This window comes from Pipistrellus hanaki, assembly GCF_964339955.1.
Source record: "Pipistrellus hanaki genome assembly, chromosome: 1".
Taxonomy (NCBI): Eukaryota; Metazoa; Chordata; class Mammalia; order Chiroptera; family Vespertilionidae; genus Pipistrellus; species Pipistrellus hanaki.
Window position 1 is genome coordinate 79,051,994 of NC_140503.1, and position 21,190 is coordinate 79,073,183.

At 42.0% G+C, this 21,190-nt stretch overlaps 1 protein-coding gene across 2 annotated transcripts in view; it reads left to right on the plus strand.

Moving 5' to 3' along the window:
* The first annotated feature begins 3,673 nt into the window (after positions 1 to 3,673).
* The window catches only part of G2E3 (G2/M-phase specific E3 ubiquitin protein ligase), a 67,584-nt gene continuing 50,067 nt past the window's right edge, over positions 3,674 to 21,190 (plus strand). The window contains exons 1-2 of one of the 2 annotated variants that reach the window (XM_084874705.1): positions 3,674 to 3,804; positions 18,753 to 18,793. In XM_084874705.1, the coding sequence (XP_084730831.1) occupies positions 18,757 to 18,793 (37 nt within the window). In that variant the 5' untranslated portion in view covers positions 3,674 to 3,804; positions 18,753 to 18,756. The remainder of the gene's footprint in view (positions 3,805 to 18,752; positions 18,794 to 21,190) is intronic. The other variant, XM_084874706.1, reaches the window with a different exon arrangement.

A 21,190-nucleotide genomic window follows, 5' to 3' on the forward strand; every position in this document is an offset into this window, starting at 1 on the left:
GTGAATAAGCTGGATCTAGTTGGATCTCCTGTGCCTGGCTCAGGCCACAGAACAGATCCAGACTGCAAAGCAGATTCTTTATTTATAGTCGGGGACAAACAAGGTAATTTACAATATTCTTATAAGTTTCACTTGTTTTGGCAGCACTTGCTGCTCCTCCCACAGCCCCTAGGGGGCAGTCACAAGATCAAGCTTAATTATGCTTAGGGGATTGTGCCCTCTAAGCTGGGACTTGTTTGAGACTTTGCCAGCAGGTAGATCTGAGGCTTAACCCTATAACAGAGGGGCACAGCTAGATCTGAAAATCCTGCGATCCAAATTTGACAGAACCCTGCTGCCCCTAGGAAATTCCCCAATCTGTCGCGGGGTATGGCACATACTGCTGGCTTCCTTTCAGTTCCTCCTAGTCTTCGTTTCCCTCGGGTGATTCGGAAACCTAGGTATTTGGCTTCCCTCTGACAGGTTTGAGCCTTCCTTTTGAACACTGGTAACCTGTTTCAGTTAAGTATCTTAGAAGGAATTTATGTTCCTTCCCAACACTGAGCTCACGTGGGGCTGGTCAGTAGATCATCTACAAACATATTGGAGTAGAACGCCCCCATGTCCTGGCCTCGAAATTTGGACAAATCTGATGCTAGTGCTTCACTAGAAGGAGTCGGGGCGTTCTTGAACCCTTGGGGCAGTCTGGTCCGGGTGAACTGTTCCTTAGCCCCTGTGCTTGGGTTTTCCCATTCCAAGGCAAACAGGGGCTGACTGGAGGGTGCCAGCTGAAGGCATAAAAAGGCCTTCTGCCCAGACCAGTGGGAATTCCTTCTCCAATTCAGGCTCTAATAGTGAGTCCTTTAGGAGGTATAAAGTCTCCCTTCTCTCTCCCTCCCTAGGCACTGCTAGAGACAGGATCATTGGAGAGGTCTCCTCACCTAAGAGCAGCTGTGCTGAGTCTTTTGGGGCAAAAGTGATTTCTGCTCCCATTTTGACTAAAAAGTCTCTGCCCATTAGAGGGACCGGGCAGTCTGGCAAACAGAGAAATTCATGAACCACCTGGTGGCCACCTAGCTGACATTGGTGGGGACGGCAGAATGGTCTCCAGGTGTGGTCCCCAGTAGCTCCGATAATGGTGACCTCCTTTCCTGAGAGGGGAACTACTTTCTGAGTAACTACCAAGTGCCCTGCCCCTGTATCAACCATAAAGTTCACAGTCTGGCCCCCAATTTTCATTCTGACCATCGGCTCGTGGGGGTCCAGTTGGAAAGAGCCCAGTCTGTCCTAATGGGAGTCGATTGCTGCTAATTCGATGAGCTCTGCTGCAGGTGGGTCTGGCAGATAGCAGCTGGGTGGTTGGGATGGTCTTCCTGCTTTTCCTGGCAGCTCAGACATTCATTCTTCCAGTGTCCTAATCCTTTACAATAGGTCACTGTTCCCGTTTAAGATCTGCCCTTCCTTTTCCTGGCTTGGCTCCTTGCTGTCTCTCTTTCCTTCCTGCCTGAGGGTCCTGGAACTTAGCTTCTATGACAGCTGCAGCGGTCAGGGTTGCTTGCCATCAACCCAGGTGGGCTTATTGGTCTGAAAATTTGACTCCAGGAGATCAACCGTGGCCTGAGATTTTTCAGAATAAGCAGGAGTGTGATGCTTCTAATTTAAGAGATCAGTTATAGTGAAAGGCTGGCAGTAAAAGACTGATCCCCCCTCTTGTAATGTCCCATCTTCTCCCAATACTGGGGGACCCGAGTTTCTTGGAGAGGCATCTGGAAAGCGGGGGGTGGCCTGGGTCCCTGATCAGCTGTGTGCAAACGTCATCCAACCGGCTCTGGAGAGTCTGGTTGGGGGGAGATGGAAGGAGGTGGTGTATCTAAGCTTCCCTGAGCAGGCAAAGGAGCCCTGGATGCCACTTGAGGCACTTATGGAGGTGGTAAAACTGGAGGCATTTCCTGGGGGGTGGGAGAGGAGGTGGAGGGGAGAAAAGGGGACTGAGCTTCCTTCTGAGGGACCTGCTTCTGTTCTCCTGCCACTTAAACCTTACTCAGTCCCTTCTTATACATGCAGAGCCAGATCCAAAGAGGCCTGTGCCGAGCTATTTCTAGCCATTGATCTATGTAAGAAAACTGATCAGGATGACCAGAGTCACCTGTAATGATCAAAGAGGGCCCTGACAGTTGGGACATCTAGGATTCCCTCTGAGAGCCAAACCACGCCATAGGCTGGCCATTCTAATTCACAGAATCTTCTAGAGGGGTGTATTTGAGGGAACTAGTTTCACACTATACTCCCCGGCAAATTCTTTCTATAAAACCCAATGTTCTATAATATTATAACTAATAACATATTTGATAAAGGCTCCTATGTACCTTCAGTATAAAATTTTCCTTCGTAAGAGAGAAAACAAAACATTTAAGGTGTTTCAGAGCCTATTGGGATGATCTAAAGCCAATTCTAGATCAAGAGAAAGTTTCTTAAAATTTAAACCCTTGCAGGATTGTCAAACTTGATTTTACCAATATATTCTATATCCAAGTGTATTAGATACAAACATTCTTATAACTTTCAGAAATAACCAGCTTTAGAAACTACCTTCTTTCTCCTTCAAAATGCATTTCTATGCCTATGCTTTCTTTATTACACCAAAGCCATGCTTTCCTTAACCTTAACTTGCAGGTGACGCGTAATTAACATTCCTTAGATTAGCAATACATTTATATAATTTTTTTTTCTATTTTTGTTTACCATGAGAATAATATCTCATGTAGCATGCTCTATAAATAATTATTAAGTGTATAAATAAGTCTGGTCTGTCAGCTAAAAAAAAAAAAAAGGAATATATTGTGTAATCCTTGGTAAAGAAAAGTGACACTATTGCCGCAAGAATCTCACACATTATCTTTACAATTATCTTGTAAAATGATCTCTGATGAGAAGATTAAAAAAAAAGAAGAAGAATTGTCGGTGGTTAGCACTTATCCTGGGAATTTTTATTTGGGACCAGTTCTGGTCCTACAACTATATTTCATTTTGTGGCTGAAATAAGGGTGATTACTGCACTTAAATTTTAGTCTTCCTCAAACATGGGAGAAAGCTGAAACCAGTTTGGCTCAGTGGATAGAGCCTTGGTCTGCAGACTGAAAGGTCCTGGGTTCAATCTCAGTCAAGGGCATGTACCTTGGCTGCAGAGTACGTCCCCAGTAGGGGCTGTGCAGGAGGCAGCGGGTTGATGTTTCTAAATCACTACCCCTCTCCCTTCCTCTCTGTAAAACATCAATAAAATGTTTTGTTTTGTTTAAAAAAAAAAAAAAAAAAAAAAAAAAAACTAGGGAGGAAAAGAGGTTAAAAGTCTTGTCTCTGCCGGGCTAGGGCTAAGGAGGCCCAGGTAAACCCCGTGTCCAGTCTGGGAGTCAGTTTTAATTTCTTGCTGTGACTGCAGTCTACAGAGGGTAAGTCACGGCTTTTATCCTCTCCATTCCTGGGAGGAATGAAACTTCAGACACAACAGGGTCCTCCGAGGAGCCACCGGGCGGAAACGCCCACCCCGCGCCCACCCCGCTGTGCACGGAAACCAGGAGCCGGAGGAAAGACACCGAAGGGACGCCGACACAGCCCGGAAGGCAACGCGCTGGGCACACCGCCGCCGCCATCCCCGCCTGCGCCGCCGCGGGGTCCGCCCCCGGGGGGCGGAGCCGCGAGCCCTTTCCGGGTTGCGGGCGGAAGTGGGGATTTTGAATCTTGCTGGCCGTTGGATGGGGATGTTGCTGGTGCTGCAGCGCGAGAACTGAAAAGTGGCCGGGCCCTTCTGGAACCTCTGGCCGCGCCCGGGTGAGCGGCCGGGGAGCGGGAGGAGCGGAGGGTTCCAGGGCGCGGCGGGCGGCCTGGGGCGGCCGGTGGGTGTTGGGGCGGCGGGGCCGGCGTTGGGGACGGGGAGAAATCGGGGGCGCGGGGGAGCTTGTCCCGGCCCAGCGCTCCCGACGGTTGGTGGAGGGCGCGTACGAGGCGATTCTGATCGCATTCTGAGCCTCGTTTAAAAACCTGGGACCTTGGTGTAATCTCGGACATGCCGGTCGTTGCGGCCCTGCATTCCCCCCGTTCCGGCTGGAAGGCCGAAGCCTGGGCGGTGGGGTAGCCGGCGTTGCCCGGGTGAAGGAACCCTCCTTTCTCAAAGACCTTCCGAACGCCGCGGCGCCGGCGGAGCTCCGGGTTCTCTCCTCCAGGAGGATGGCCGCTGCGGGCCGTGCTCGCGTCCGGCGGCGGCGGCGGCGGCGGCGGCGGCGGCGGGGGAGTGACAGGCTGTGGACTGCCCGGTAGGGATTTAAACTGAAATCCGAGTCGCCTTTGTTATTTAAAACCCGGATGTTTTTCTTCCACCACGCTGGGCATTTTTTTTTTCTTGCTCCGCAAAAAAAACAAAAAAAACAAACAAAAAACAAAACCAAAAAAACAACCGGAGACTCTGGCCCGTGGGAAGGGGCTGTGGGCATCGCACCCCTCGCCGGGGTCGCCTCAGTTGGCTAACAATGGGGGTGCGGTTCGGGGAGCGCCGCAGATAGACACGCCTCGCCCCCTTCCTTGGTTGGCCTGCTGGGTGAGAGTGGAGTCACTTGGGAAATTTACTCCTCTGTTTCCACCATGGAGGTTTCTTTGTTTTGCTTTGCTCTGTTTTTTATTTTGGTGTGTTTTGTGTGTCTGTTTGTTTTGTCTGTAATAACGAACTACCTAAAACATCCAGCTCTGCCCAGGCCCATGGCGAAGCTCCGCCTTGTTGGGCTGGTTTAAATGTGAGCCCCGAGGGTGTGCTCGAGGTGAGTGCAGGGCGTGCCTGGCGGTCGGCGCTAGCTCCAGCCGACACTGAATGAGTGCTCTACGTGCATAGAAATTTTATGTCTTGCTTATTGAAAACTTTCAGACTATTTTTGTCTTGCCTTATAGGAACAGCTATTTTATGTTCCTTTTAAGATTTTTAACACCAGGGTATCGTGTGTGTGTGTGTGTGTGTGTGTGTGTGTAAATAGCTCTTACGAAATAGAACTTAGACACTCCTTCATCTAGTGCTGGCTACTCCCACTCTCCCATCCCTGCTAATGAATTTTTGTTTCATCATTAGCTGGGGGAGGGGAGAGAAATAAGTTTAAATATTCAGTATTTATGATCATTGACATTTAAACATCTTGTGTAAGACTAGCAAAGACATTCGCCATACTTTCCCTGGAGCTATTCTGCTCATTTTGTGTAAACTACCAGCAAATAGTAATTTTTTTTAAACCTTGGTGTCTACATTTTAATGTGTTTTTGTTTTGTTTTTCCCTTACCTGGACTCTTTTCATTGAGTTTTTGCCCTGTTTTCCCTAAATAAGCAAGTTCCAAGTTTTATTACGCACACATTACCTTGAAGGACTTATTAAATAAAGATTCTAGCACTGGTCAATTGCCCAGTGGTTAGAGTGCCAGTCCAGGGACTGAAGGGTCATAGGTTCAATTCCAGTCAAGGATGAGCTCCATCCCTAGCTCCATGGGGTGTGGGCGCAAGGCAGCCAGTCATGTGAGATGCTTCTCTCTCTCTTTCCCTCCCTTCCTTACTCCCCCTTCCACTCTCTCTAAAAAAGATCAATGGAAAAAATATCTTCTGATGAGGATTAGTAAATGCTGATTACGGGGCTTCAGATCTCAGAATAGGTCTGGAGGGTGGGGCCAAGGAATCTGTATTTATTATGAATTTAACTAGAGAGAATTTGGCCAGAATTTCAAAAACTCTGACATGATCTTTCCTAAATAGGCTTTATAATATACTAGAGGCCCGGTGCACAAAATTCAGCAGAGCCAGCACCTTCTCCAATCATGCATTGGACATCCCTCTCACAATCCAGGACTGCTGGCTCCTAGCCACTCTGCCTGCCAGCCCCCTAACTGTTCCCCATGCCAGCATGACCATCCCCAACTGCCCTTCCCTGCTGGCCCAATCACCTCTAACTGCCCTCCCCTGCCTGCCAGATTGCCCCCAACTGTCTTCTCCTGCGGGGCTGAGGGGACTGAGACTGGATGGGATGTCTGCTGCCCTTTCTACAAGTTGTTTTTGAGTTGGACACACATCTTCGTCCAATAATGCTTGTAATTGGTCTTTAAACTTTTTCGGTTGACCTGAACGTCTTTGTCTTTCACATCAAAATCATCACTTTTAAAGGGTTTAAACCAGCGTTCACAAGTATCTTGAGATAGAACATGTTCACCAGAAGCTTTCCCAAGTACTCAACAGCACTTTTCTTTCTTTTTTTTTTTTTAAATATATTTTATTGATTTTTTACAGAATGGAAGGGAGAGGGATAGAAAGTCACAAACATCGATGAGAGAGAAACATCGATCAGCTGCCTCCTGCACACCCCCTACTGGGGATGTGCCCACAACCAAGGTACATGCCCTTGACTGGAATTGAACCTGGGACCTTTCAGTCCGCAGGCCGACGCTCTATCCACTGAGCCAAACCGGTTTTGGCTCAGCAGCACTTTTCTTCAAAATAAAATAATGAATTATAAGTTCCCACAAATGCTTTTTTTGGGGCATGAAATTCAACATTTTTAAGCGTAAAAATATCTATGATGTTAAATTCAGCAAATTTGACATACGAAGTTTTGAAGCTTGTTGTCAATACAACAAAATAGCATACATATCAAATCACATGTATATCAACATGTGTAACTCAATCTACTGAAAAAAATTTGCAGTAGTATACAGGTTGCACAGTTCCACAACACATCATCTGTACTCTGTATTATGTGTTCACCAATCCAAGCCTGGTCTCCCTCCATCACCATTTATTCCCGCTAGACCCCCCTTCACCTTCCTTTCCCTTCCCCCACCTCCCCTTAGCAGTCACTACACTGTTACTCGTCTTATGAGTTTTTTCTCATATTTTTTTCTTTTTTCTCAATCCCTCCTCCACCACCACTACCACCACCTAGCTCCCCAGTCCTCCCCCCCACCGACTTCCAGCTGTCAGCCTGCTTTCTGTGGGTCTGTCGCTCTTTTGCTTGTTAGTTCATTTTGTTCATTAGATTCCACTTATCAGTGAAATCATATGGCACTTGTCTTTCTGAGAGTGGAAAGGAGTGGGTGGCAGAGAAAGAGAGAGAGAGAGAGAGAGAGAGAGAGAGAGAGAGAGAGAGAGAGAGAGAGAGAGAATATGAATGAGAAAGAGAATCATGGATGTGAGAGAGGTACATTAATTGATTGCCTCCTGCACAGGCCTCCTTTGGGGCAGGGCTTGAACCTGCAACCCAGGTAGGTGCCCTTGCCCCTTTCTGCAGTCTGTCCTTACAAATGTTGCTCCATAAAAATCTCTGGTTTTTGCTTCCCATTGCCTACCATATAAAATTCAAATTTCTTAGCTGTTTTTTACAAAGCCCTTCTCAATCAGATTCCATCCTCTGTTTTCAAGCATCATCTTCATAATACTTCACCACCCTTTCCAACCTGTGACGTTTTATCCATACTACAGTTCTTCAAATCTGTTCTCTGTCATTGTTATGCATACTTAGCCATTGATCTTTTTTTATTTCTTCTTAGAATTTTACCCAGTGAGTTTTAAATACCTACCTAGATTCTCCTAGGCAGAGTGCTTCTTCCACCTTGGATTTTAGTTGTAAACATTTTAACACTAGATTCTGAGCTCTTGTCCTCTTTGTCTTTTTACCTGCAAATTCTTAATACTGAACAGTGAGTCCTTATTCTCTGAAACTTATGTTCAATGAGTGCTAACATATTGTATCTTGTTAATTCTGAAAGCATAAACTTTTGTGTAGTTTAGTAAAGAGATTTACACATATATCATTTGTAAATTTGACAAATACGGAAAAATAAGTACTGAAATCATTGGCTCAGAAGACCTACAAGTGGGAAAAAATTAAGAGCAATATTTACTAATATTCACAGAACTCTTTCATACTAATCCTTGTAGCCATTTTATTATCTCCATATTAAGAAGAAAAAAACTGATGTACCAACATATTTAGTAACTTAAAATTTTTCTTTTGGCATTTAATTTCCATTTAGTACAATTTGTTTTAACTATAGGAATGAGTTAAGTGTAATTTAAAAATTAACTTCATAATAGAAAGTGAATCTTATTTGTACACGAATTCATTTCTGCATCAATTCTAAATTACGAAAATATTGAGGAATTGAAAACAGATTTGCCTTCCCCCCCCCCCCCCCCCCCCCCCCCGTTTGAACAGTTAAGATTGTTACCTGACCTTGCCCTCCGCCTTTCCTTTAAAAACCTGTCTGACAATATGGGGACATCATTCTAAGGACCAGTGAGTGGGTAGAAGGGTTAGATGCTTCCATGCCACATACTGTCTCCAGCCAAAGTGGTACCAGGTATTTAAGTCAGAGCTGAATATCTGATGTGGGCTAGGCTATTCACATTATTTCTCTTGAATTTGGAATTGGAATACTAAACAACTATTGGGAGCCAAACTAGAAAACTTTTCACGTGCTGAGATGACAATGGAATTAAGAAACATTAAAAGTAGGCACGGAGCCAATACGAAGAGGAAGAGGGTGGGAAACATGTTTCCTGAGGACTAGTTGTAAAGTAACTCAATATAAACTGGTAGTAACTTTATTACATTTTCTTTTTTTAAGACTTTTTAATGAGCAACTTTAGGTTCACAGAAAAATTGAGGGGATTATAATGGAGATTTCCCATGTACCCCCTGCCCCCACACATGCATAGACTCGTTGTCATCATCTCCCACTACAGTGGTACATTTGTTAAACTTGATGAACCTGCATTGACATGATAATCACTCAAAGACCACAGTTTAAATTGCTGTTCCCTCTTGGGTGTTGTACATTTATTGGGTTTAGATAAAAATAAGTAATGACATATCCATCATTATGATATCACACAGAGTATTTTCACTGGTTTAAAATTCCTTTGTGCTCCACCTATTCATCCCACTTCCCATGCAACCATTGATTTTTTTTACTGTCTTCATTGTTTTTGCTTTTCAGAATATAATATAGTTGGATCTTTTTTTTTTTTTTTAATTGATTTTTTTACAGAGAGGAAGAGAGAGGGATAGAGAGTTAGAAACATCGATGAGAGAGAATCATCGACCAGCTGCCTCTTGCACACCTCCTACTGGGGATGTGCCCGCAACCAAGGTACATGCCCTTCACCGGAATCGAACCCGGGACCCTTCAGTCCGCAGGCCTACGCTCCATCCACTGAGCCAAACCGGTTTTGGCGGATCTTTTTTAATATATGCATTCAGTGCTATATATTTACTTCTGAGCATTGCTTTCACGGCCTCCCCAGAGTTTAATATTTTGTGTTTTCATTTAGTTCCAAATTCTTCGTATTTTCTCTAGAGATTTCTTTTTTGACTCTTGTGTTATTTAAGTGTGTTGTTTAATCTCTATGTGTTTTGGGATTTTTCCATTATCTTTATGTTTCTAGTTGAATTTGGAATTGTGTTTTTTTTAATGTGTTTTTTCTTTATTAAGGTATTTCATATGTATCCTTATCCCCCATTGCTCTCCCCCGACTCATGCCCTCTGGTGTCTGTGTTCATTGGTTAGGCTTATATGCATGCATACAAGTCCTTTGGTGATTTCTCCCCCTTATCCCCACCTACCTGCTGACAGTCTGATGGATGCTTCTTTGTCTCTGGATCTGTTTTTGTTCATCAGTTTATGTTGTTAATTGTATTCCACAAGTGAGTGAGATCATGTGATATTTATCCTTCTCTGACTGGTTAATTCACTTAGCATAATGCTCTCCAGTTCCATCTCTGCTGTTGCAAATGGTAAGAATTCCTTCTTTTTTACTGCAGTGTAGTTTTCCATTCTGTAGATGTACCATAATTTTTTAATCCATTCATCTGATGGGCACTTAGGCTGTTTCCAAATCTTAGCTATTGTAAATTGTGCTGCTATGAACATAGGGGTGCATATATCCCTTCTGATTGGTGTTTCTAGTTTCTTGGATATATTCCTAGAAGTGGGATCACTGGGTCAAATGGGAGTTCCATTTTTAGTTTTTTGAGGAAACTCCATACTTTGAAGTCTGTTCTCCATGTGGCTGCACCAGTCTGCATTCCCACCAGCAGTGCATGAGGGTTCCTTTTTCTCCGTATTCTCCCTAGCACTTGTCATTTGCTGATTTGTTGATGATAGCCATTCTGACAGGTGTGAGATGGTATCTCATTGTTGTCTTGATTTGCATCTCTCGGATGACTAGTGACTTTGAACATGTTTTCATATGTCTCTTGGCCTTCCTTATGTCTCTTTCGAAAAGTATCTATTTAGGTCCTTTGCCCATTTTTTGATTGGATGGTTTATCTTCTGTTAAATTGTATGAGTTCCCTGTAAATGTTGGAGATTAAGCCCTTATCGATGATAACATTGGCAAATATATTCTGCCATGCAGTGGGCTTTCTTGTTGTTTTGTTGATGGTTTCTTTTGCTGTGCAGAAGCTTTTTATTTTGATGTAGCTCCATTTGTTTATTTTCTTTTTAGTTTCCATTGCCCTAGGAGCTGTATCGGTGAAGACATTGCTTTGGCATATGTCTGAGATTTTGCTGCCTGTGGATTCCTCTAATATTTCTATGGTTTCCCGTCTTATGTTTAAGTCCTTTATCTATTTTGAGTTTTATTTTGTGTATGGTGTAAGTTGGTGGGCTAGTACTGATTTCTAGTTTAATTCCATTGTGGTATGAGAGCAAACATTGTATGATTTATATTTTTTTAAAGTTGTTATGGTTAAAGTTGTTATGGTCTGTTTTATGACCCAGAATGTAGTCTGTCTTGGTGAATACTGCATTTAAGCTTAAGAAGAATGTTGGATGAAGTTGTCCATTATGTGCAGTTGATTGATGATGAATTAATTATGTCCTTACTGACTTTTTTGCCTGTTGGATCTATCCATTTCTGATGGAGAGGGATGAAGTATCCAACTATGGTAGTGGGTTCATCTGTTTCTCTTCACAATTCTTCTAGTTTTGCCTCACATAGCTTAATACTCTGTTGTTAGGCACATACTGGTTAAATATTTTTACACCTACTTGCAGTATTGATTTCTTTATCATTACGTAGGCCCTTATATATCTCAGATAAATGTCCTTATTTGAATTCTGTTCTGTCTGAAATTAATATTACTTCTGCTTTCTTTTGGTTAGTGATGGCAGGGAATATTTTTCTCCACCCTTTTACTTTTAAATATAAATATATTTAAAGTGGCTTTCTTGTAAGTAAAGCCTGATTTTTTAATCCACTCTGACAAATCAGTCTTTTAATTGGTACAGTTAGAAACTTAAAGGAATTGTAAATAAATGGGCTGTTAGTGATGTGGTGATAAGGTATGGGAAAGAGGAAATGTTCTATAGCCCTGTGAATAGGTCTCACTCAGTCTTTTCATCAGCCTATGCTCCTGGACTGTGAACTTTACAAAGTATTTCTCAGTCTTTTTCTCCCCCATTGTGTGGGCCAGGATGGCTAGAATGGGTTGGGGTTGGGTATTTCCTTGACCCCAGGTCATTTAGGCTCTGACAATACCCGAGCAGTTTAGGCTCTGCTTAATTAGTTTTCCTGAGACCAGGACAGGATGCTTTGGTGTCTTTCAAAATGGATCCTCATTAAGTTCCTGACGATAAATCTCACAATATTGTGAGAAGGCCCCATGACTGGATCCCTCTAGAATTTTTAAATATCAAAGTTGTATGCACTGAGCTTCCAGCAATTAGTCAATTACAGTACAGATTTTCCTTCCACAACAGTTATAGCTGGTAAATCTCTGTTCAGGTAAGCTGTAACTCCCAGTATTCACTTAAATCTTCAGTCTTGGGGACAGTGGTATATCCTAGATCCACCCCTCTCTGACAGATCCAAAAAGTTATTCATTTTTCAGTCTTTTCAGCTTTTGTTGTTAAGATGGAGTGGTGATTTACACGCTCCTTACATGTGGCTTTTCCTTTTAATTAATTTTTTAAAGTTATTTTATTGATTTTTAGAGAGTGAGACATAAGAGCAATACATTAATATTTCAAATGCACCAGACCATGTATGGAACCTGCAACCTAGGTTTGTGCCCTGACCAGGAATCACACCCTCAAAGTTTTGTGTATGGGATGATGCACCAACCAACTGAGCCACCCAGCCAAGGCTATATGAGTTCTTTTAACAAAAAAAAATTTTTTTTTTTGTAATTGATTTTTTACAGAGAGGAAGGGAGAGGAATAGATGAGAGAGAAACATTGATCAGATACCTCCTGCATACCCGCTTCTGGGGATGTGCCTGCAACCAAGGTACATGCCCTTGACTAGAATCGAACCTGGGACCCTCCGTCTGCAGGCGGATGCTCTATCCACTGAGCCAAACCGAGCCAAACCAGTTAGGGATGTATGAGTTCTTTATACTGTATTTTGGATATTAGCTCCTTGGAGGTATTGTTTACAAATACCTTCTACTCTATAGAAATCCTTGGAAACCTGTGGTGTAGGTAACAGAAAAGAAAAACTTGCACTTTAACACCACCTACTGGAAAACAAAAGAAAGACCTCTAGTTATTAACCAGCTAAAGAGTGAGTCAAATACTTAAAATATTTCGTGACCTGGCTGGGTGGCTCAGTTGATTGTAGTGTCATCCTTTGTACCAAAATTTTGAGGGTTTGATTTTCAGTCAGGGCACATACCTAGGTTGCAGGTTTGATCTCCAGTCAGGGTGTGTACTGGAGGCAACCAATCGATATTTCTCTGTTATCAATATTTCTCTTCCTCTCCCTTCCTTCCCCTCCCATACCCTCCTTCCTCTCTCTAAAAATCAATAAAATATATCCTCAGGTGAGGATTAAAAATGTGTGTGTGTGTATTTCCACAAATGTCCAGACAGAGATTAATCCACCAATCCAAGGTAAGAAGGGAGTTCAAAAAGAAAAGGAAAAATCTCAAGGAGGTGGATATCCTCTTTACAACTTGATCTCCTCAGTCTCGGAGTACCACCTCCATGGTGGGAAGTGGCAGGCTATGGGTTATGCTACCTGTGTGTTCCCTGTGCTGCCTTCTGTAGCCACAAGCACCTGCAGAGCCACTCTGAGTTGACCCAGCTGCTTCTACCATGCTCTACCTCAATGGGTTGGGGAAGGTATGTGTGTATGGGGGGAGGTATTGCATATCTGCAGCTATGTTCTTTCTAGTGGGTTTAGCTGCAATGAGAACAGACTGCTTACGCTGGAAAGTTTTTTCTCCCTTTTTACAGTCTTTCAAGTGAGGATTTCACTGGAGAGCCATGGGAGAATATGATGGATAGTTCCCAGGACTGCAGATTTCTTTCACTAGTAATGACAGGTTGTAGAATCCTGCCACCTTCTGCACTACTTCTCTGCCCTTGACCCTGGGCTCAGCCTCAATGTGTGCCTACAGCTCAGGCCTGATTGCTGTCTCTGCCCCCTCTGGTTTACCCAGTGGGGGTTGCAGTCCTACTGTTCATTGCTATTGCATCTTCTGGGACAGCAGAGAACTCTGGAATGCATCTATGGCTTTCCTCTATCCTTTCCCCATCCTGTTGCCCTGTTCATTCCCACCTTCAGATGTCTCAATGCGCATATCTCAGACGTGTTTGTGTGTTGAGGAGGAAATCCTTTATTGAATTATAGCTATCCTTTTTCAAGGGTAAAGACCTGGAGGTCTTCTCATGCTGCCATGCTGCTGATATCTCAGAATCTCTGTTTTTGTGGGATGTTTTTGCTAATTCATTGGGATATTTTCCACATATCATGTGATCTGCAAATAGAGCTATATTGCTTTCAATTTGAATGCCTTTAATTTCCTTCTTGCCTAATTGTTCTAGCTAGTGTTGAATAGAAGTGGTGAGAGTAGACCTGGTTGTATTGCTCCAGATTTTATGTGGAAAGCTTTCAGTCCTTCACCACTGAAGTATATTAGCTGTGATGCCCTTTTATCATGCTGAGGAAGATCCCTTCTATTCCTAGAGCACATGTGTCAAACACAAGGCCCGCGGGCCAAATCCTGCCCGCCAGGCCTTGCAATGTGGCCCGCACCGCGCTGTCATCACTGCACTCCGCTGTCAGTTTATGACATTGTCAGTTTATGACTGTTCAGTAAACCATTCGGCCCGCGATTTAGGCTGGATTTTAGATTTTGGCCCCTTCTCTGATTGAGTTCGACACCCCTATTAGAGTGTTGAGTTTTTTATCATGAAAGTGTTGGATTTTGTCAGTGGTTTTTTTTTCTACATCAATCTACATGTCACCTTTTGCTTTTTTTTTTTTTTTTTTTTAATATATTTTATTTTTTTTTACAGAGAGGAAGAGAGAGGGATAGAGAGTTAGAAACATCAATGAGAGAGAATCATCGATCAGCTGCCTCTTGCACACCCCCCTACTGGGGACGTGCCCGAAACCAAGGTACATGCCCTTGACCGGAATCGAACCTGGGACCTTTCAGTCCACAGGCCGACGCTCTATCCACTGAGCCAAACCGGTTTCGGCACGTTTTGCTTTTATTGTTAATTGATGTATTACATTATTTGACTTGCTTCATATGTTGAACCACCCAGGTATTCCTGTGATAAACCACACTTTGTCCTGGTGTGTAGTTCACTTAATAAAGATTCAGTTTGCAGGTATTTTTTTGATGATTTTTGCATCTATATTCATAAGGTGTACTGGTCTGTAGCTTTTCTGTGATGCCTTTAGCTTTGGTATGAAGATAAATGCTGGCTTTGTATATTGACTTAAGTGTTTCCTCTTCTATATTTTGGATCAGTTTAAGAACTGGCATCATTTTGATGCCAGTTCTTAAATGCTTGATAGAATTCATCAGTGAAGTCTTCTAGGCCTGGACTTCCCTTCGTTTGGAGATTGTCGATTTGTGAATTTTTTAGCATTCCTTCTCTCATTTTCTTGTTGGCCATGTTGAATTTATTTTTCTTTTCTACAGTGTGCGTTCAACTCCCTGACATCAAAACCAGATCAGGACACTACAGTACAATATTCCTGATGAGTATGGATATAAAATTTCTCAATAAAATACTAACAAACCAAATTCAACAGCACATTAAAAGGATCATACATTATGATCAAGTAGGATTCATCCCTGGATACAAGGATGGTTCAACATATGCAAATCAGTAAATGTGATACATCACACTAATAGAATGTGAAATAAATATCAATGTCATCTCAATAGAAACGGCATTTAACGAAAAACATTCATGATAGAAATTCTCAACAAATTAGGTAAAGAAGGAATGTGCTTCAACATAATGAAGGCCATCTATACATGCATCTAGCATCATACTCAATGGTGAAAGGTTGAAAGCTTTTCCTGTAAAATCAGGAAGACGATGAATGTGCACTCTCACCACTCCTATTCAATACAGTACTAGAAATCCTAGCAGAGGAGCCAGGCAAGAAAAGCATAAAATATATTCAAATCCAAAAGAAATAAGTAGAATTGTCTGTTTGCAGGTGGCATAATCTTATATATTGAAAACCCCAAATATAGCACCAAAAAAACTGTTAGAATAGCTACTCAGCTGCCATGAAAGGGAATTGGGCTTACTTTATTGTGTTAGTTATTGCTGTGTAACAAATCACCCCAAAACTTTGTGACTTGAAACAATAAACTTTTATTATTTTTACAATTTCTTTGGATCAAAACACTTTTAAAAAAATATATTTTATCGAATTTTTACAGAGAGGAAGAGAAAGGGATAGAGAGTTAGAAACATCGATGAGAGAGAAACATCGATCAGCTGCCTTCTGCACACTTTATAGTGGGTATGTGCCTGCAACCAAGGTACATGTCATGTCCATGACCGGAATCGAACCTGGGACCCTTGAGTCCGCAGGCCGACGCTCTACCATTGAGCCAAACCGGTTAGGACTGGGTCAAAATTTGAAAGCAGCTTAGCAGTGTAATTCTGGCTTAGGGTCTCCTAGGAAATTGCTCCCAGGCTGTCAGCCAGTGTGCAGTCCTATCAAGGACTTGTGCAGCCCCTTAACTGGGGCTGAAGAATTCACTTTCAAAATGACTCCCTTATAAGGCTTTGAGTAAATACCTCACTTCTTTGCCAAGACCTCTTTAAAGAGCATCTTGAGAGTCCTTTATGCCATGGCAACTATTGTAGCTTCCTCCAATGCTAGTGACCCATGATAGGAAAGTCACAATGCCTCTTATGACATCGTCACACATTGTCATTTCTGCCACGCTTTTTGGTGGAAGTTGCTAAGCACAAGGAAAGTGAAATCAGGCTCCACCTGTAGAAGGGAGGAGAATCAAACTGAATATCACTAACAGGCCAAGTTGGGGTAAGCAGTGGAAGACTCAATACCTCTAGACAATGGCTTTCTAGATTGCTTGTTAAATTGTTAAATGAAGAAGGGGGGGGGGGCAGGTAAGGGCAGAGGGTGGGATGGGGACCTGGTGGAGGGGAGCTATGGGGGGGAGGGAGGAAGAGAAACAATTGTAATAATCTGAACAATAAAGATTTATTTAAAAAAATAAAAAAAATTGTTAGATGATGTTAAGTTGTTAAAACTTGAGCTGTTATTGAGAGCCTCTGCCAGCCCTTGCAGATTTGGCAGGTCCTCACAGCCTCTCGCAGCCTTGGTTTTGTCTGGAAGGTCATCCAGATGGTCATTCTGCTATTCGGTCTAATTAGCATATTAGCTCTTTATTATATAGGATATACTTACAAAACATTGTTTCTCCCCTACTACTTAGGACATCTTAAAATTCATGTACTGGTAGGAAAACAAATGATAAAAATCCAACTAAAATGTGTGAATAATCCTTTATTTTTCCTGAAGCTTTGTTTTGGAGATGGTTATTTGAAATAAAGCAGTCATTAACCAGATGATAGGAAATGAAAGAAGGCTAATTGAATTGGTCAAAGGATGAGTTATATAATGCCTTCAGAACATCCAGCTTGGGGTTAACCTTTATTTTTGATATAATTTTATTTTTTATTTTTTATTTATTTATTTATTTATTTTTATTTTATTTTTTTTATTTTTGATATAATTTTAAACAAAGAAAAATTAAAATAATAATATAAAGAATTTTATATTTTATCTAGATTCACTAGAGTTGTTTTTTTTTTTAATGACATTTGCTTATCCTTCTGTCGTAAATAAAACCACCAATGATGTGTGATAGTTTTTTTAAAAAAAATATTTTATTGATATTTTACAGAGAGGAAGGGAGAGATAGAGAGCCAAAAATGTCGATGAGAGAGAAACATCAACCAGCTGCCTCTTGCTCACCCCTTACTGGGGATGTGCCCGCAACCAATGTACATGCCCTTGATCGGAATCGAACCTGGGACCTTTCAGTCCGCAGACTGATGCTCTATCACTGAGCCAAATCGGTTTTGGCAATTTTTTTTTAATCATTGCAATGAAAGATATTACAGGCCAGAAGAACTACAGGGCTTCTCGCCAAAGGGTATGTAAGTGGTTGAGCACTGTACTAGAATTAGAATGTGACTGAGTCATATGCTTGCAGCTCTAGCTCTATATAGAATCCCTACAAATGTAACAGCCACAAATGTAGCCGGATGAAGGATTGTTTTTCAGGCTACTCAAATATGAATAGAATTGTTATTGATGATGTGATTTTTTTCCTAAACAATAAACAAATCTTGGTAAAGTTATGAACAAAAATAACTTACAAATTTCCTTGACTTTTTCCATAGGAGTAGTAGTTTGGAAATATTCATTTTGTCCTAAAATAGCAAGAAACAATGATATTTATAAATAAAAAAAGACTCAGTTTGTTCTAAAGTAGCAGGGAGAAAAGGTCTATATGTAAACTGGCTCAGGTTCTGGGTTAATGTAATTATAGATGGGTTTGGGGTTTCTTTTTGATTTGTTTCTTTGTTTTGTTTTGTTTCAACCTAACTGAATCCTGAATATCCATCTGGAAATGCAAAAGTTTAGACCAGGATTTTTTTTCAAACAGTATGCCGTGGCACACTATTTAAAACATGCACTACCTGACTATTTAGTCAGGGGCACTGACCTCTTCTCCCTTAGATTATCAAATAAAAAAAATAACAAGGTCCAAGACAACAATAGCTGTTGGTGTGAATGAATCAAAATTATATCTGTGTTTTGTCATATTAGAAATACTATGTTTTTTGGTGTGCTGCAGAATTTTAGTTAAAAAAAAAAAAAAAACCTTGAAAAATCATTGGTCTAGACTAGACTGTTCTTTGTTGTGTAGGCTGTTCAGTGCATTGCAGGATGTCTTGAAATCTTGGCCTCTATTCCTCTAAATACAAGTAGTTATCTTAATCTTTTGAGAACTAAAAAACATTCCCTCCAATTTTAACTATGTCCACCACCTTAGTCCAAAACTTAGGTCTTAGTTGTATAAAAGGCGAGGAAGCCCTAGCTGGTTTGTCTCAGTGGATAGAGTGTTGGCCTGTGGATTGAAGGGTCCCAGGTTCAATTCTGGTCAAGGGCATGTACCTTGGTTGCAGGCACATCCCCAGTGGGAGGTGTGCAGGAGGCAGCTGATCGATGTTTCTATCTCATCGACGTTTCTAGCTCTCTATCCCTTGCCCTTCCTCTCTGTAAAAGAATTAATAAAAAATATATATATTTTAAAAAAGGTAAGGAACTCATGTATTAGAATATGAAATAATATGCAACTTATTTGTAATTATACATTGATTAAATTTAAAATGGATAATTTGAAACTTAAAATTAAGATGACTGTATTATATGTTCTTATTTTTCCTAGTAAAATGAATGAAAATAAACCAAGTGACTCACAGACTCTCGGTAAGTAACAATATTTAAAATATTTTTAGATATAACTTAAAATATTTTACTCATGTTTTTTATAATAAATCTCTTCAAAATGCTACTCAAACAACAGAAATGAATTGCCCGTGAACAACATAAACTGATAAACAAAAGCAAATCCAGAGACAGGGAAGCATTGATCAGACTGTCCAACCTCAGAGGGAAGGAAGGGAAGGGTGGGGGTAAGGAGGAGAGATCAACCAAAAGACTTGTATGCATGCATATAAGCCTAACAAGTGGACACAGACAACAAGGGGGTGAGGCCATGAGTGGGGAGGGGGCAGTGGTGTTGGGAAGTTAATTGGGGGATGAGGACAAATATGTAATAATACCTCAATCAATAAAGAAATTAAAATTTTAAAAAATGAATTACCTGATTCATGCTTGCTTCATATATTCATGTATTAAAGTATAACATTGTGTGTGTATTCAACAAAAATCTGCTATAAGAAGAAAATTTGCAATATTTGTATTCCTTATATGTATTTATCAGGTATTGTTTGTATCTTCATAAAATAGTATTATTTATTTAATAAATAATTTTTTTTTCACATTTCCCTTACAAAAGGAAAAGTTAACTTTGAATGGTCACAACAGTCTTCTCAAATAGATACAGACCTTTGCTTTTAGTTGTTTTTTTTTTTTCATTTATATATTGAATTAAAACAGTATTTATTGACTTGTTACCATGGAAAATGAGAAATTTAAACTGTTACTTTATACTTTTCTAGTACTTTTCCTCCTCTCATCTACCCTTTTATAGATGTACAGTGGTGCCTCACACAACGAACTTAATTCGTTCCAGGAGCAAGTTTGTCATGCGAAAAGTTCGTTATGTGAAACGCGTTTTCCCATAACAATACATGTTAAAAAAAATAATTCGTTCTGTAGCATAAAATATGCTAAGATGACATAAAAAAAGATAAATTTTTTGTTATTACGTATTGAGTTTAACTTAAAAGGACGACTGCCGTGATACGTGCGTGATTTAATTCGTAATGAAGAACGATTGCCGCGATACATCCTTAAGTTAAGCACAGTGACTAACGACTGCCTGCAGTGCCTGCGCGGAAGGATGCAATACATCGGCAGCGATCGTGGAAGCTCGGGCGAAGCAGTCCTGGAAGCTCGGGCAAAGCGGTCGTGGAAGCTCAGGCGACTTTGTTGTGTGAAACGAAGTTCGTTGTATGAATCATGAAATGAAGTTCGTTGTGTGCAGCGTTCGCTGTGCAAGGCGTTCTTTATGCGAGGCACCACTGTATTAGAGGCTCGGTGCATGAAATTCATGCATGGGAGTTGGGGAGGGGGTGTCCCTCAGTCCGGTTTTGGCCTGCAAAGACACCAGCATCCCTCACCCTGGTCTCTAGCCAGACGTTCCTCCCCTCCTTCCGCACAGCCTCTGGGAATATGCTTGTCCTGGGGCCTCCTCAGGGCCCCAGCCCGTGACACCCTGCAGCTTGGGTACTCGGGCTGGGCTTTCAGGTCTGGCTTCCTCACCTGGCATGGTGAGCATCAGTTGCCATGGGAGTCTTGCCTCAGGAGTCACCCCCTGGACCATACTACTTGTGAGTGCGTGTGCGTGCTTGCGTGTGTGTGTGTGTGTGTGTGTGTGTGTGTATGTGTGTGTGTATGTGTGGCAGCCTCGGCAGCAGTGATTTGATGTCTATAGCGTGCCCGCCAGACAACCCCCCCTCCTCTGCGGTGCCATGCTGGTCTCATCTGGACTGCTGGCAGGGGGCTTCCAGTCTGCGACTGAGGGCTGCAGGTGGAGGACCCCGGCACCCATAGGGCTCTATCAGCATCAGGAACTGGAAAAATCCATTTTTCTGGTTCCTCCCCTGCCGGGGGGATCCTGAGCTCAGGGCTCCAGAGGCCCCTTCCCTCCTGCCACACAGCCCCACAGGCCCCTTCCCTCCCGCTGCACGGCCATGGCTAAGACACTCCCAGTCCTCTGGCCAGAGACCCCTCCTCTCCATGGCCAAGCAGCAGATGCTGCCAGCGTCTGCTATGGGTGCCACGATTTTTGTCGTGGAGTGATGGCTAATTTACATATTACTCTTTTATTATATAGGATTTTAAAAAATATATTTTTATTGATTCCATAGAGGAAGGGAAAGGGAGAGAGAGACAGAAACATCAGTGATGAGAGAGAATCATTGATCATCTGCCTCCTGCATGACCCCTACTGGGGATCAAGCCCACAACCCAGGTTTGTGCTTGACCTGGAATCATACTGACTTCCTGGTTCATAGGTCGGCACTCAACCACTGAACCACACTGGCCAGGCTATAGATTTATTTTTTTTAATTCCCTTTCAGTTTAACATATTACACTTAAAACTATGGCTTGCCTATCCTCTATAGAGAGTATCTA